The following is a 15,290-nucleotide window of genomic DNA, read 5'->3' as shown; positions in this document are numbered from 1 at the left end:
ACCCTAACACGCAAGCTCTTTGCGCAGTTTCGCCGCAAGTGAGCGAGCGGTTGAGGCGGGGAAGCTTTTGAAAGTCTTCATGATAAAAACGCACAATACTGTATACTGCGCCATTTTCTATCCCAAAAAAAACAAATTTTTATTATTATTTTTTGAAGCTGAGTTCGTACTGTGCAATCATTTTTCTTTTTCAGATTGAACTTGAATACGCTGCACATACATTTTCAGCATTATATCTTCGGATTTGTTATTTTTCTGATCGGGGGGGGGGGGGGAGTAACAATTCCTGATTCGCTAATATGTACAAACTATTTACACAATAAGACACATTTCATATTGTGTAAATAGTTTGTACATATTACTTCTCCCCCTATCCTCTCTTCCTGTCCCCTCACCTCTTTCATTTCATTTCTCCATTCTGCCTGCTATCCTTTATTTCCGCTGCCCCAGCTCAGGTGCTTCAGTATCGATGGCAGATGCCGGGGCTAGCAAAAATCTTTTCCTTCCTTTTTACTATTATTTTTAATAAAACTACGAACACCACCTATCAGATGGCATGCTCAAATCCTACGGCCAATCTAGAAACTTCGCCATGCCGAAATTCTTTGCTGAACAGTGTCTACACATTACAACGTCCGGCACAAGCATTGCTGCATAGAGTTTCTTACTATTAATATAGTAAGAAACGCTATGCATTGCTGTTTCTACGCATCGCGCGCGTAGCAAAAAAAAAAAAATGCATTGCGAAACCGAAACTGAAAAAACTTATTATTTATGTAAATAGACATGTTTTAGAGGATGTATTTGGTCAAAATTATTGCAATGTCAGGTTCATAAATAATCTGTTATATAATAATAGCACAGCCAAAGCTAAAACAGATCGTGCCCGACAGACTTCTAGTGCACCCATAGAGTTACGAATGCAAGCAATCTATACCGATCCAAGCCGGAGCCACAACCACGAGAACCAGCAAAACATGGTTACCATGTGCGTGAGTTTTTGCGCGTACCAGCTACAACTCGAAAGTAGTTATCGCGTTTAGCTTCTGAACGTTTTCTCCGCGTATGGTTAATATAGCACTTTGTGTATCGTCCTTTGACAGTCGGTAGAGTTAACTGATCATGCTGTATGAGGCAGAACGTTTTTTTAGCTTTTGGGAGATAGTGCGAATTGGAGAACTGAGCAGCTGAGCTTGTGCAATCGAAAGCTTGCATATAATTACTTTGTGAAGGAACGAAGCATATTTGACACGTAAGAACTGAGCAGCATGGCTAAGCTCCTTCCGAGGTTTTGCGTGCCCTTGATCCGATGTGCATCCACGCGACCTGCCGTGGCCGCGAGCGGTGGGCAACGTTTGCTAAGCTTCTTTAGGCCAGAATGCAAAGTCAGAAGTCAGGCACCGGCCTTCGTCCGACAGTTCTCCCGCGTATCTGACGCTGCCGATCCAGTGGACGTCGGCCAAGAGAAAGACGCAGACGCCGCCGAGTGTTCTCCTGCTGTGCACTCCACCGAGATGACCGTGGATGACTTCAAGGAACTCGTAACGAGCGATGAGGTGCGCCGCCAAATCCACCTAATCCTGCTCGAGTACGTCAGTTGTCGCGACACGGTGGGACGCGTACCTTCTATTCTGAGTGTTAAGGACATGGCCGAGCTGCTCGCTATTACCTCGCCTGCGCGGCGCGCGAAGTATTTCGGCTACCTCTTCAAGACCGAGATGGCCGTTCTCGCCACAAAGAGACGAAAGGAAAAGCGTCGGCTAGAGCGGCTTGCGGCCAAGGAAGAGGCGCGGAAGAAGGCCATCGAGGACGGCTCCATTAACCACATCCAGTATGGCATTGCGAACACCATTTTCCTTTTCATCCGGGACCAGGCGATGAACAACTATTATAACTACAGACAGGTACGCAGTAAGGTCATGTGCTCAGCTTCTGTCGATCTGCTGTACGCTGAGCTGTGAAGAAGGCTACTCTGTACAATCAGCGTCAATTGAAACCTGAATACAAGAACCAAAAAATATTAGCTACTGCAGAACAAATACAGGTTTGGCTTATTACCACTTCCACTCGACGGTACTCGCGCCGCCGGATTTAAAATCAAATGCGCTAGTATTGATTCTCCTTTAGTACAAATCTCGTTTTGCTGTTCCCCTTTTTAGTCTTGTTCGCATTTCATTTGACGCTGACTGTAAGCTGCAGTTGCCTGACCTAGTACACGTTTTGAATTACTGAAACCAGATATTTGATATTTTCTACGCTCCCGACCGACGCCATTTTTCTGGAAGGAGATCCTTTCACAAGCAAAAGACAATGCATTCCTAAGTTGTATCTTACTGTAGGCTACGGCTGAGTTAAAGTTGATAGTTGAACAAATTGGTGAATGTGCATGGTGAACAATGACGCTTGTCCCGTCTTTTTTTATTCGCGTCACGTCTGCCCGTCTTGCAGACGTTGTTAACAATGTGCTCAGTTAAAACATTCAGTGAGATCCATCATATCTATTCCTCTCCACGATCGCACCCTCTATTTTCTTCCCTTCTTTCTTCTTTGTCTTTCTCTTCTCTTGGCTTGGCGCTGATCCGCTTGGGCTGAGGCAAGCAAAGCCAAGCCACCTGCAACTACAACGGGGTTCAGTTACACGATGATCCAGGGTGGGCTTCCATTAGCAGCTCTCGTTGTAAGAGTGGCTCGGTCACAGTGAGGTGTGTGCAGTTCTCTAACTCAGTGGTGGCAAGGCAGAAAATTGAGCAAGTTGGTACAAGTTCATAGTGGAAAATTCAAGTGTCGTTGTTCATGTAGCACTTGAATTTTCCACTATGCTCAGTGGTGACATTGAAGGCATTTCTTCCTCTTTACTTTACAGGCCTGGGCCACCATGTTTGGACAAACTCTGGTGTTTGACTTGGACTATGAGCACGAGATGTCAAAACGCGAGCTGACAAATGCTGCTGACCAGCTCCAAGAAGTGTATGCGACAAACAGGCTAGACCCAGACCCATTCAATCTGGTCTTCTGCAACGTGAAAGAAGGTAGCCAGTACAAGCAGCACCTGCACAGGGTCTTGCCGCATTTGGGCAAGCCAAGCTGCCTTGTCACTGCCACCGAGAAAAGCTACCTCGATTTGTACCCGAAGGAAAGGTTGGTTTACCTGACTCCAGATGCCAGGCAGCCTCTCCGTTATAGTGATGATGCCATCTACATTGTAGGTAAGATAATGCCTGATTTCTTGAACAGCTTTGTGCCATACACGGCTAACAGCGACCTTTGTGTTTACTTATTTATTTCAAGCACCCTTATTGCTTGGAGAGTATGATTGAAAGGAATGATACAGAACATGGAAAAATGATAAAGTGAACAATGGAATAATAATTAGACAAGCCATCAGTATGTCTCATATGTGCAGGAACAGTAATGCACAACACAGGGAAAAAAAAGCAAGAAATAAATAATACACAGAAAACTACATGGGATGGCAGAGCTGACTTTAGAAATTGAAGCAGGAGGTATTGTGGGACAAAGAAGGGCACAGCAGGTAAGATGTCAACTTATGATAAAGGGACACTGAGTACAAATTTGTGTTGGCCTATTTCTATATTGTACCGCATTCTAGTTGGGAAGAGACTTCTTTCATCAGAAAATGGAGCCTTTGTAAGCTAGAGAAGAACAAAAAATGAAGTGCTGGTGTGGCCGTCTCCGGCTGATTTCGCATGCAAAATGCTTGCATTGACAGTGATTTTTGGCCGCAGACCCTAGAGGCTACGCTACCTCGCCATTCATTTGAGAACAGTGGTACCCCATTCTTTTTGATAGAGAAGTCACGCGTTTGGATCGACTAGCGGGAAGAGTTTTAAATCCAGTTTTCTCGGTGATAAATGTGTCTATCACTGCCGGACAAATGTCAACATAGCCAGAGAATGATTTGTAATTTAGAACAATAATTGGATGGAGTTGTCCTCAGCATCCCTTTAAAGAAAAAAAAAAGATATCTTTTCACAAAATGTCTCAAACATGAGGAAGCAGTAGCAGCACTCTTTTTAAAAAGACAAAAATAAATGAAACAAGTGTTAGCATCTGTGGGTGAATGTCCCTGTCTCTGAATGTTTGTGACACAAAGAGCTTGGAAAGAGAAATGTTAACCTTGAGACACGTGGCCAACATCATTTTCTTGTACTGTGCAACTAGTATGATTGAAAAAACCTACTTTGCTCGGACGCTAGCCTGTTGTGAAGAACAGAGCGAGTTCATTAATTCAGTTAGTTATTTGCAACTGATTTTGCGAAAGACATTCTGCAGCAAGAGATTATTCTGAAGCTGCTGTAATCACTCCACTTTACTCACAAACCATTGTGGCCAGGATTGGCAGTGTTGCTGTATTTATGGTTCAACCGTGCAATAGTATGGCTGACTGGCGGGTGCATTGCTCTCTCTGTGGTACATTCCCACTGTTTGCGGGGCAGTTGGCGCCAACTTAGGGAGCTTCTTGTTACTAGACATGCCTAGAAAAATCATTGCAATGAAGAAAACTTTTTTATCTTGACTAGGAATGGTGAAAGGTGGAAGCTGTATTAGAAATATGCCTGCCATTGAAGAGAAAATGCTGTCTTTGACGAGAAAACTAAAAACTGCAAACGGGGACTACATGCCACTGCGTAGGAAGAGAGAATGCGTTTCGACTCCGCAGCCTTCCCCTCCATTGCAGAGAGAGTTGTCAGGAAGTATAATGCAGAACCAGGAGTAGGGATTGCAGACCAGAGATGTCATCATCAGCCGAATTAGGTCCAGTACAGAGCAAAGGCTTCTCCTAGTGGCCTCCCTGTCACAGCAGACTTCCTAATCTCATGCCTCCATTTGACTCTCGGACGTAGCGACTTCGTGCCACATTGAAATGACTGCCGTTTCTGATCTGGTTTCTCACATTACACACAGAGCACTGTGGGCCACCAGCATGCTTGATGCACAAGTTTGCTAGGGCGGGATTGACAATTGTGCGACAGCTGGCCACAGCGAGGACCATTACATTTTTTTTCGCACACCACGTTCCAAAAATGAGCTTATGCTAATGTGCAGTTGTACACAGTCAAAGGCCAGCAGTGACCATTGCACAGTTCACACTTTACAGTGGTTGAATGTGCTGCAACACTCACTGCATCATGCAGTACCAGCTGTACAACTTTTCACCATCTCTGGGCAGCCACTGCTTTGTGCAGCTAGCTCAGACCACCTTTTCAATTTTTGTGAGTCATGCTGCATGTTACAAATGTGATTATACCATCTTTCATCTTGTTTCAGGTGCTATGGTTGACCTTGGAAGCCAGAGGCCACTGTCCATGGCAAAGGCGAAGAGACAGGGGATCAGTTTTGCAAGGCTTCCCCTGGACGAGTACTTGCAGTAAGTTAGCTTGTTTTGGCATTGCTGCTGTCTTACTTGCATCAGCCTGGGCCCCCTGTTCTGGAAGTCTTCACTAAGTAGACAAGTCAGCTTTGGCAGGCATGGATTTTCTCAAGGCCGAAATGTATAAGTGACTGCCATGTGACGGCGACTGCCTTGTCTTTCCTTATGTGTCAATGTTAATACTTACGATTTGTATTAAAGTGTTCAAAACGAGGAGCAGGCGGTTGAGACCAAGATGGCGGCACTACTTGCCGTTTTTTGGAGCAATGGAATGTGCAGTTTTAGGCACGGCCATTTGAACATTTGACATCCTAGTCGAAATCAAAGGAAGAAATGGACTTGGGAGGACATGTTATGTGAAGGCAAGATAACCGCTGGTCCTTAAAGGTAACGGAGTGGATTCCAAGACAAGGCAAGTGTAGCTGGGGGCGGCAGAAAGTTAGGTGGGCAGATGAGATTAAGAAGTTTGCGGGGATACAGTGGGTGCAGCTGGCAAAGGACAGGGTTAATTGGAGAGACATGGTAGGTGCCTTTGCTCTGCAGTGGGCACAGTCAGGCTGATGATGATTTCCGGGCAAGTATAGACTATGGTTGTATGCAAGCTGAGGAGGTGGGGAGGCTGTTCACTACAGTCTGCTGTTAAAACACTTTACGTTGCGCTTTGCTCACAGTTCTGCGTTAAATATTTATGCTCAATGTTTAATGGGACGAGCCTTATGAGTTATGGGGACCAAGGGCTGTGTACTTGCTGGGGGGTCAGAGGCATTTGAATTTGAAGCAGTTTCAGACTAGCCATGTTCCAAGGATTCATTGCAGGCTCAGTGTACAGAAGGGGGCATTGAGTGTCAACTATGAAAAGAGCACTTACTGAGGCTATAGTTCATTGTATACCACGACTTGTAATTGGCAGAGTCTCGTTTTTGTCCCACAATTGCCTTTTGACTGTGTTCACAAAACAGCACAAGCAACAAAGATGAAGGCACAGGGCAGCCACACACACACCACTGTTTTGTAACCATGGTCAACCTTCTAGCCTGAATTTCGACCCCAGTATACCTCTTGAATTCTGCATGCGATCATCTTTTGCACCCATGCCTGTTCCAGCAGATTGCATAAACAGTGCTATGTAAATGTTTGCATGTTGCTTTTGTTACCATTAGATGGGGCCAGTCATCTTCCAAGACGCTTGCCCTGAACCACATCACACGTATCCTGCTGGACATGAAGGCCACCAAAGATTGGAGCAAGGCTTTTGAGTCGGTTCCACGACGGAAGCTCAAGACTCCAGAAGAACTTGAAGCTGAAGCACAGTACAGGTCTTCCAAAGAGGTGCAGAGGAAAAGGTGATATGCAGCTTTCTTTTTTCTTTTTTTTTCCCTGACCAGGCAGAGTGGCGACCACTGAATGAAACGTAGCAAAGCAGTAGTTAAAAGGACACCAATGACAACCCCATCCAATGCTTGTCTTCAATTGATTCTGTGGCTGCATTTATTATTGACAACAGAGCGCACAGAAAACGACGAGGACAAAGACGAAAAAAGACAGAGAAGCGCTTATCTGCACTTGTTGCTGTCTTTTCTGGTCTTCATCCTTATTGTTTTCTGCGCACTTCGTTGCCAAGAATGGTTTACCTACTAGCCCAAACCCACACCTAATTTATTAAGATGAATTTATTACTGACAAAATTTTATAAGAAATTATTCTGCCACTGTCAACTGTCTTGATGTGCTGCAGTTTGCTTGCGAAATCGATTGTGAATGGAAGCACATGTGTTTCATTTTCTGGCCTTTTTTGGCTTGGAAGAGCTCTATTTTCAGCGAAAGTAGTGTTTTTGTCGTTAGAATGCGGTAAGCTATTATTACACATGAACATCAGATTGTTGTTGGTGTACTTTTGAGACACTAATGCAGATGATTTTTTGTCTCGTTTATATCTTGATTTATGTAAGCTTATTCAGCGGTTATGTACATACAAAAAATGGCTCAATGTGAAAATATCAATGCTGTTAAAGGCCTGCATACATGCTTTCTGAGGTTACTATTGAGCATGCATGTTTGATGGCACATGTGGCATGCTTACCAAAGTGCCATTTTAAAAGTAGTGTAATTAATGCATCAGCAACAAGAATGTATTTTCTTTTTGGGCTTACCTAGTGACAAAATTTGAAAATGTTTACCATAGAAACTTGTGTAAGTGATTATTTTTACATCGCTGATAAAAATTTTTGCAAAGATTTGGAAATGTCTAGGAATTTCAATGTAATTTTAATATGTTGAACAAATTTAGTGTCCCTTTTTTTTCCTTTCCACTAAGTGCTCCCTGGACATTACCATGTTGCATGCCGGACTGTTGCGTCCACCTGGTGCTAGCACAGTGTGAGCTGTAGTGCAAGCTCTCTTAACCTGCTTTGCAACATTTCAGAGAGAGTGTTTCGACATCTGCAAGTGCACAATGGAAAACTCTATAGCATGTGCATGGTTACCTTCATCCCGCTTATGGCCTCCTATGGGCACCTAGAATGTGAATGCAATAATATAAACGATTGCATTATTCCTTATTATCACAGCTGTAGAATCTTTGACAAATGCATTTCTCTGTTCCTTTTCAGGGTGTTGAAGAAATTCAAACTTGAATAAACACTTCAAAATGTCTGTGATGAAGTTATTCACAACTCTCAGATATTACGTGGGCTCTAAATGCTACATGCTAGCCCATTGGATAAATTGTCGTGAGAGAAGTCGGATCGCCACAAATCGCATTTCTCAATTGTCAGCACGAAATGAACGAGGTTAAGAGGGAAATCACAGTCCTCAAGCAAACGTTTCGACTGGGGACACGGCTTCACCTGGGCATTTCTAGGACAAAATTTTGTCTCAGGTTGGCTCATACCTGTAAAGATCACATTTGGCCGATATATAGGGGTTCACTTGCACATGGATTCAATAGCCCTTAAAACTGCACCATTCTTTCCTGATCACCTACAGACATGCTTACTACAAATGGATATCTCTCATACTTGCTAGTAAAACTGCTGACACAGCTGAGTGGCCAGAGTAAGCATGCTACCCAAGGCCATATTTTGCAATTCACAAATGGATATTTAAATATTATATGAAGTAAAAATTTACCTGTCTTTTTTAGGCACCAAATAAACTTGCTGAGAGCAAAAACCATTTAATGTAAACATGGTTGAAAGATTTTTTGGAAATTGCAAAAATCTACAAAATTAAAATATTGCACAACTTTTTCCACATTTCAGCACATTCTTATTGCATCCACATTTCTGGATACTGTGCTTTGTATAGGAGGATTTGATATTGCTCAACCTGCATTCAAAAATGCAGCTGTCATACCCGGTATACATTTTGACTTGCCACATGTCACCGTGTTCAGATGCTGAGCACAATAATGCCAGACCAAATTTCAGCCACTGTAGCCTTGTCTTGACAAAGACATGACACCTGCGTGCTGTGCAATATAAATGCAAGTTAAATTTTGTTTTTCGTAAAAACTGATTGTATGGCTTTGTCTGGCTATGTTGATGCCTCTCTGGCAGCAAAAAGTGCATTCAATTTCGAGGAAATTGTGTTTAAAATTATCCTGTCCATTTCACTGTCGCTGTCCACACTAACAGGACAAAAATACATGGCTCCCAATGGGCTTCGTGCATTTTCACTCTGTCCATTCGACGGACAGTGAGTTTCCATATTGAGGTTTAAATAAACTGAAAAAGTTGTATCCCCAGAAAGACTACCTATGATTCGAGTTGCACGTATTAACGGGGGTCGTATTAATGGAGCACGACTGCAAATTCAAATTGTAATTGACTGTACATCGAGTGGAGCAGTGCAAACACACGAAAGACAGCAAAGGAACAAGAGACACAGACGAGCGTTGTATCCCGAGCATTACCAACTAGCCCTATTGTCTGCCCTACTACACTGTAATAGACTATCTGATTTTTTAAGCTCTGTGATGTGGACTGTGTTCGTCTCACTGAACGTTCCACCTATTTATGCAATGTGCTCAGTCCGAAGCACTGATTGAATGTTTCAAGCCTGTCCTTAAAATTAAAACTTCAAAGGTGTCACTCTCATGAATTCAGATTATCAGCAAGCACCATTAGCTTCTGCCGCATCGAAAGGAATTTCCCACATACACACATCACAATGAAAACCTCTTGGTTTCGTGCATATAGCGTAGTCTGACATATATTGGGACTTGTAAACCAGCGCAACGGCTCGTAGCCAAACAGAAATGGACAAAACACAGCGCTGACAAAACACACTCGCCCACCAGTTCATGTTGTATATATTGGGACTTGGCCGAAGAGACATTGCACATTTTAAACCTGCAGTAACGAGAAAACCATGCGATGCACACACACACTGTCTGCTAAGGTTTGGAACACCAGAGGCAAGACCTCCCCAGCCTGGAAGCTTCAATGGCAATCAAGCACTGCAAAATTCGAGACCGCAGGGCCGACAGATATCTTGACAATGAAATCTGGCAAGAATGTGATCTCCACTACAATATCCACTTGCAGCAGCACCCATCAATCGTTTCACCCTCCTCAATTGGCCAAACCTATGTTTGCACTTGTGCAGCTACATTCGTGACTATAATATAGATGAGTGCAGGAGACGAGTGCTACTTTTTGGTAGATCAACTATCATCATCGGACGGGGTTCTGATGAAAACCTTGTTTGCCATCTGGACACTGATTTTGGAATCATTGTGTACATCCGCTTCAGGCTCTAATCAATATCCAGATGGAGAAGATGCAGCAATTTTCTTAATATTACAAGAGCCATGTCATGATTGTGGTTTTGGGGGTTTGTCCCAAAGTGATTCAGGCTATGAGGGACGCATGTCAGGATTGCACAGGAAAAATTTTCATTCAGTCAGATGCGAAGTAGTAGAATTTCTGTCCGGACCTAAGATCTCCACACAGTCACTCTTTAGTTTCAGTTCTTGCCATAAGTTGTGATGGAAACAAACCAACAAATTTTAGGAATCTGGAAGCCCTCATGCTTGCAAAAGAAAAGAAATGCATTCACCGAATCTGTACCAGCGAAAGTATAAACCGCAAAGGCGTCCTCTTGAAAACAATTTTTTTCATTAGTGTCGGATGCCTGGTTTTGAAATGGTGCTCTGGAGGATTTTGCTCATAACAGTTTTTTACACAGTGTCTATATTTGTCGACGTTGCACGTTGTATATGAGAATTTTACAGTGTTCAGGATGTCTGCACAAATGCACATGCAACGCCCAAAAAGGATATCATGTCAGTGTGCCCAAAGTGAACCAGCGGAGGTTCGTGCTTGACAGTGTGCCTTCACACAGACCAGCCAACTTCCAGAAACATCTAGTGTGCTTTGTTCTTAGCATCTACACATTGCTTTTCAGCACCACTGAGCTTGCAGTGCTGCAACAAATGAGCTCCTACCACACCTTGTGCATTGCGGTTTCTGCTCAGCACAATAGTACACACCGAAACTTAATCCTATTAGCATCTTTCTATGCTGGCGATTTCTACAACAAAGGTTTTAACTTGCTCATGCACAAGCCTATGGGCTTGCTAGGATAGAGTGCATACAAAGCGCCGACTTTGCACCTTTAATAATGCGTCTTCAATGACAGGTAGCATGTTTATGCAGTCGTAACCGATTAACATGACCCCCTGTTTATATGGACGACTCAAATTTTCCTAGTGACCAATTTTTTTTTCAATGCATTTAGGACTCGTTAATATGGAAACTCGCCGTCCGACAATGAACAGGGTGAAAATGCACAGAGCCCATTGGGGACTGGGTATTTCTGTCGCGTTAATATGGGCTGTGATTAGAATCAAATCTCGACTGCCCCAACCAGATGTTTTCTTCCCTGTATATTGAAGGCAGGACACCTGCGAAAGGCAGTGCGAAAGCGCAGATGTCTAAGTGACCGCCTTTTTTTTGCGTTTTTTACGTTTAACAGTTCCAAGGTGCCCAATTGATGTTCCTTGCCCCGCCGCGGTGGCTCAGTGGTTAGGGCGCTCGACTACTGATCCGGAGTTCCCGGGTACGAACCCGACCGCGGCGGCTGCGTTTTTATGGAGGAAAAACGCTAAGGCGCCCGTGTGCTGTGCGATGTCAGTGCACGTTAAAGATCCCCAGGTGGTCGAAATTATTCCGGAGCCCTCCACTACGGCACCTATTCTTCCTTTCTTCTTTCACTCCCTCCTATATCCCTTCCCTTACGGCGCGGTTCAGGTGTCCAAAGATATATGAGACAGATACTGCGCCATTTCCTTTCCCCCAAAAAAAAACAATTATTATTATTACAGTTTCCTCTAATTCATGTGAAGAATGTCAAGCCGCTTTCATCAGCTGCGAGCGACTAAGTACGGTACGCACTAACGTTTTATGGTATGTGGAGTCCAAGTAGAAGATATGTCATCACTCCACGAGACGCCATCATGCTTGTGATGCACCTACACGGGCTTCAAACTGCGCCACAATATTAAAAAGATAAAGGGTGACTAAAATAATGCCCTTCGAACTCTCAAGGCTTTGTCTTGTTTCCACTTCACTGACTACCACTATGCACATAAGCAGAACTTAAATACAAAGTGTTACCGTAAAAACCCGCACGTAATAGCATCATCGTCAGCCTGACTACACCCACTGCAGGGCAAAGGCCTCTCTCGCGTCTCTCCAATTAACCCTGTCCTTTGCAAGCCGCACCCATCGTATGTCCGCAAACTTCTTAATCTCATCCGCCCACCTAACTTTCTGCATATTGCACGGACCCACATATAATAAGAGGTGTAATTTGGGGATAGCAAAACTGGGGGAAAAAAAAAAGTTTCCATCCGTGTAGAAAGGGCAGTCAGCTCGAAGTTCCAAAAGTCGCGGAAGCAGAATGCCCTCCGATTATTTGTGTACACCGGTATGCCCGACAACGCGAGCGGCAGGTATTTATTTTATTTATACAAGTACCTGCAGCAACTCAAGGGCATTATTGCAGGGGGGACAATTGAATGAAAATTATTTCTTAAATGAACATGTGACAAAAACTTAAAACAGCCAAGCACAGTTGGTAAAATCAAGAAAGTAATGATACGTAACATCGTTAAGTCATTTCGATGGCAAATGGTCTTCAGGGCACCGTGGTGCAAAAATCACAGCATAGAAATGGAAAGGGTACACTATCGCAGGAAGCGCAGTGCCTGCCAAAAGATGTGAAGTAAATGGGATGATATTAATCCATGGCAGACTGTGTGACAATAAAGACAAACTCTGAACATGTCTTACATTCACCAATGCTCTTGGGAAGCCTATTCCAGTGTGCGGAAAAAATTATGGTAGACAGGTACGACAACGCATTTCAAGAACTTTCAGCTCGTGATCACACCGTTTAGAGATGAAGTGGGGAGGGAAAATGTACAAGTTCTTATTTATTTGTGTAAGACAGCAAATTCAGAAAAGAAGTTCTAATTTTGCAGTTAATTGGCGGCGTGCTAGTGTTTTCCAACCAACGTCCTCTTTAACTAATGTAATACTGCTATGGAAGTTATAATTGCCAGAAACAAGTCTTGCAGCGTGGTTTTGGATGCGCTCAAGCTTTTCTGCATGATTAGTTTTTTGAGGGTCCCATACCGCACAAGTGTATTTGAGTACTGGATGAATATTTGTTATGTAAAGCAGTTCTTTTACTTCCTTGGGGGCTTTATAAAAATTACGTCTAAAGAGGCTTAGCATACGAGATAAGGCTAAGTATTCAATACGTCTGTTACATGTTAAATTTTCTGAAAAATAGACCCCGAGGTATTTGCCATGTTGGACCTTTTGAAGAAGTAGTCCATCCAATCTCACAGGAACGCGTTTACGGGTGAATGACACAAGGTGACATTTAGCACTGTTCAAAGACATGCCTCACTTAGTGCACCAAGCATGCATTTTGTTCAGATTGTTCAGCAAACTGCTAACATCACAATCACTTTCTACATTCCTGTATATGGCACAATTATCAGCGTATAACCTCACTTTGCATTCTAGATTTTGGACGTCGTGCCATTTATAAAGACTAAAAATAACAAAGGCCCTAAAACAGAACCTTGGGACACGTGGAGGTTACGGTGACATGTGTTGATTTAGTTCCGTTAATGTATTAAAACATGCTGTGTTCGCCCAGACAAGTAATTTCTAATCCAATCCACTATTGTAGGGTGTATACTGAGACAAGATAATTTATGTAACAGCAATGTATGAGAAATGGTGTAAAAAGCTTTCTAAAAATCCAAAAATATGCAGTCTACCTGAAATCCAAGGTCAAAAGAGTAAAAGAGATCGTCGGAGAACTCTACCAGTTGGGAGGCGCCACGCTCGCGCTTACTCACGTCCTGGGCCCTGAGTATGCACAGACCGGTTCCAGCATGCGTGCTGGTGTGCAGGCTCCGGAAATGCCCGTCAGTGCTTTGGCGACTGTCACCGCCGGGTGTACCGGTACCGTCGAGCTTGTCAGATATTCCGCATTTCCTAAAATAACTCGAGAGCTCCTCGGAAATGCTGGCCCAAGCATCCGCGATCCGAATGTGCAGTGTGGTTGGAGAGGCCCGTGTCCGGCAGCAGCAACTGCAGGCTCTCTCCTAACCTCATAGAGACAATGCAGCAGCGCTTGACGCGGTGCCGATGGTTTCGGCAGCTACGATCGTCCTGGATGTGCGCCACATCAGGTCAGCGTAGTGAAGTGGCGTCGAAATCGAAGCTACCGACCTATGCCACCACTCGCTGGAAGCGCGATGGTGATGGCACTCGATAATGGACTTTTAGCCGAACGGGTTTGTGCACCCACTCCCGCTCAGTGAGCAAGCAGGAGCGCTTCTGCGCATGGCGCGAAATGCTCAGATGAGAGCGCACGAGCGGAACGGCCTCTTGATGCTGCTCCCAGGCGAGTCAAGCAGAGTGGTGCGATGAACGGGTTTCGCAAAACCTGCTGGTCTCTTGTGGATATTGACCGAAAATTGTTTGGATCCACATATAATATGAGGTGGAAATTTTACATGCTAAAATTAGGAAAAAACGTTATATGCGGGTTTTTACGGTATTTCTTTTTTTTTTTTGTGACTACCGCTATGCACAGCAGAACTAAAAGTTTTTTTTTGCTATTTGTTATTATGGACAGTTTTGCTCGGTAACCAAAGTGTCCATATTAACAATGCAGAACTGTATTTAATTCGTGGTCTTAACACCAAAATTTCACAGATGACAACAGCCTCTTGCATAGGTGCCACACACTCAATAGAACACGCCACCTGTACCATGCTGAAAATCGCTTTAATTTTCTCACAGCATTTCCAAACAGCAGCCGGCTGCTGTGATGTGTTCGCATACAAGTAGAGAGTAGGTCGAATAATAAATAAATCTCGGAAGAAAGCCAGGCCACAATTAATGCACACTTCCAGGAACTGCAGGTATGCGCACCATAGGGAACAAATGGCAGCGAATGGACAATGCGGACTGCGGGACAATGCACACAGCCCTCGCCAATTTCACAAGACACCACAAAAACCACCACTTCTAGCTTTTGGGAACGTGGCTAAGGTGACTGACTCTACTGCCATAACTAGTATGCATAAATTCTTAGTTTAGAAGCACGAAAGGCCTGGTGTATGGGCAGCTTGTTACAAAACATGTCCTAGCTACGACATTTACTGTGCCAGCATGTTATCAAATGCAAACCGGGAACACATGCTTTCACACTAAGCAACTGCTCATTGAAGCACTGCCTACTGAAAGTGGCAACCACACAGAAGAGGGGAACGGGTCCTTCAGCAATGGACCACTACCTTTTCTTTCTTACATGCAGAGTAGAATACATTCAAAGGAACATGAGCAGCATTTCGTCCTATGGCC

The 15,290-nt window shown here is 43.9% G+C and overlaps 1 protein-coding gene across 2 annotated transcripts; it reads left to right on the top strand.

Moving 5' to 3' along the window:
- The first annotated feature begins 954 nt into the window (after positions 1–954).
- LOC144108852 (mitochondrial ribonuclease P protein 1 homolog) lies at positions 955–8,034 on the top strand. Of its 2 annotated transcripts, none has more exons than XM_077642076.1 (5): positions 955–1,904; positions 2,864–3,206; positions 5,290–5,389; positions 6,553–6,735; positions 8,001–8,034. In XM_077642076.1, the coding sequence occupies exons 1-5, from the start codon at positions 1,269–1,271 to the stop codon at positions 8,026–8,028; spliced, it is 1,290 nt and encodes a 429-aa protein (XP_077498202.1). In that variant the 5' UTR covers positions 955–1,268; the 3' UTR covers positions 8,029–8,034. The 2 variants fall into 2 exon arrangements, with proteins under 2 accessions (XP_077498202.1, XP_077498203.1); XM_077642077.1 differs by having other exon boundaries at positions 1,129–1,556.
- Positions 8,035–15,290: the final 7,256 nt, after the last annotated feature.

Source organism: Amblyomma americanum, chromosome 10 (genome assembly GCF_052857255.1).
Source record: "Amblyomma americanum isolate KBUSLIRL-KWMA chromosome 10, ASM5285725v1, whole genome shotgun sequence".
Lineage (NCBI taxonomy): Eukaryota > Metazoa > Arthropoda > Arachnida > Ixodida > Ixodidae > Amblyomma > Amblyomma americanum.
Note: the sequence above shows the minus strand (reverse complement) of the source record. Positions and strands in the feature narration are given on the sequence as shown.

Coding starts and splice junctions, on each gene's coding strand:
- LOC144108852 (XM_077642076.1), top strand. CDS start 1,269: ATGGCTAAGCTCCTTCCGAGGTTTTGCGTGCCCTTGATCCGATGTGCA. Junction 1,905..2,863: donor ACTATTATAACTACAGACAG/GTACGCAGTAAG, acceptor TTTACTTTACAG/GCCTGGGCCACCATGTTTGG. Junction 6,736..8,000: donor AAAGAGGTGCAGAGGAAAAG/GTGATATGCAGC, acceptor GTTCCTTTTCAG/GGTGTTGAAGAAATTCAAAC.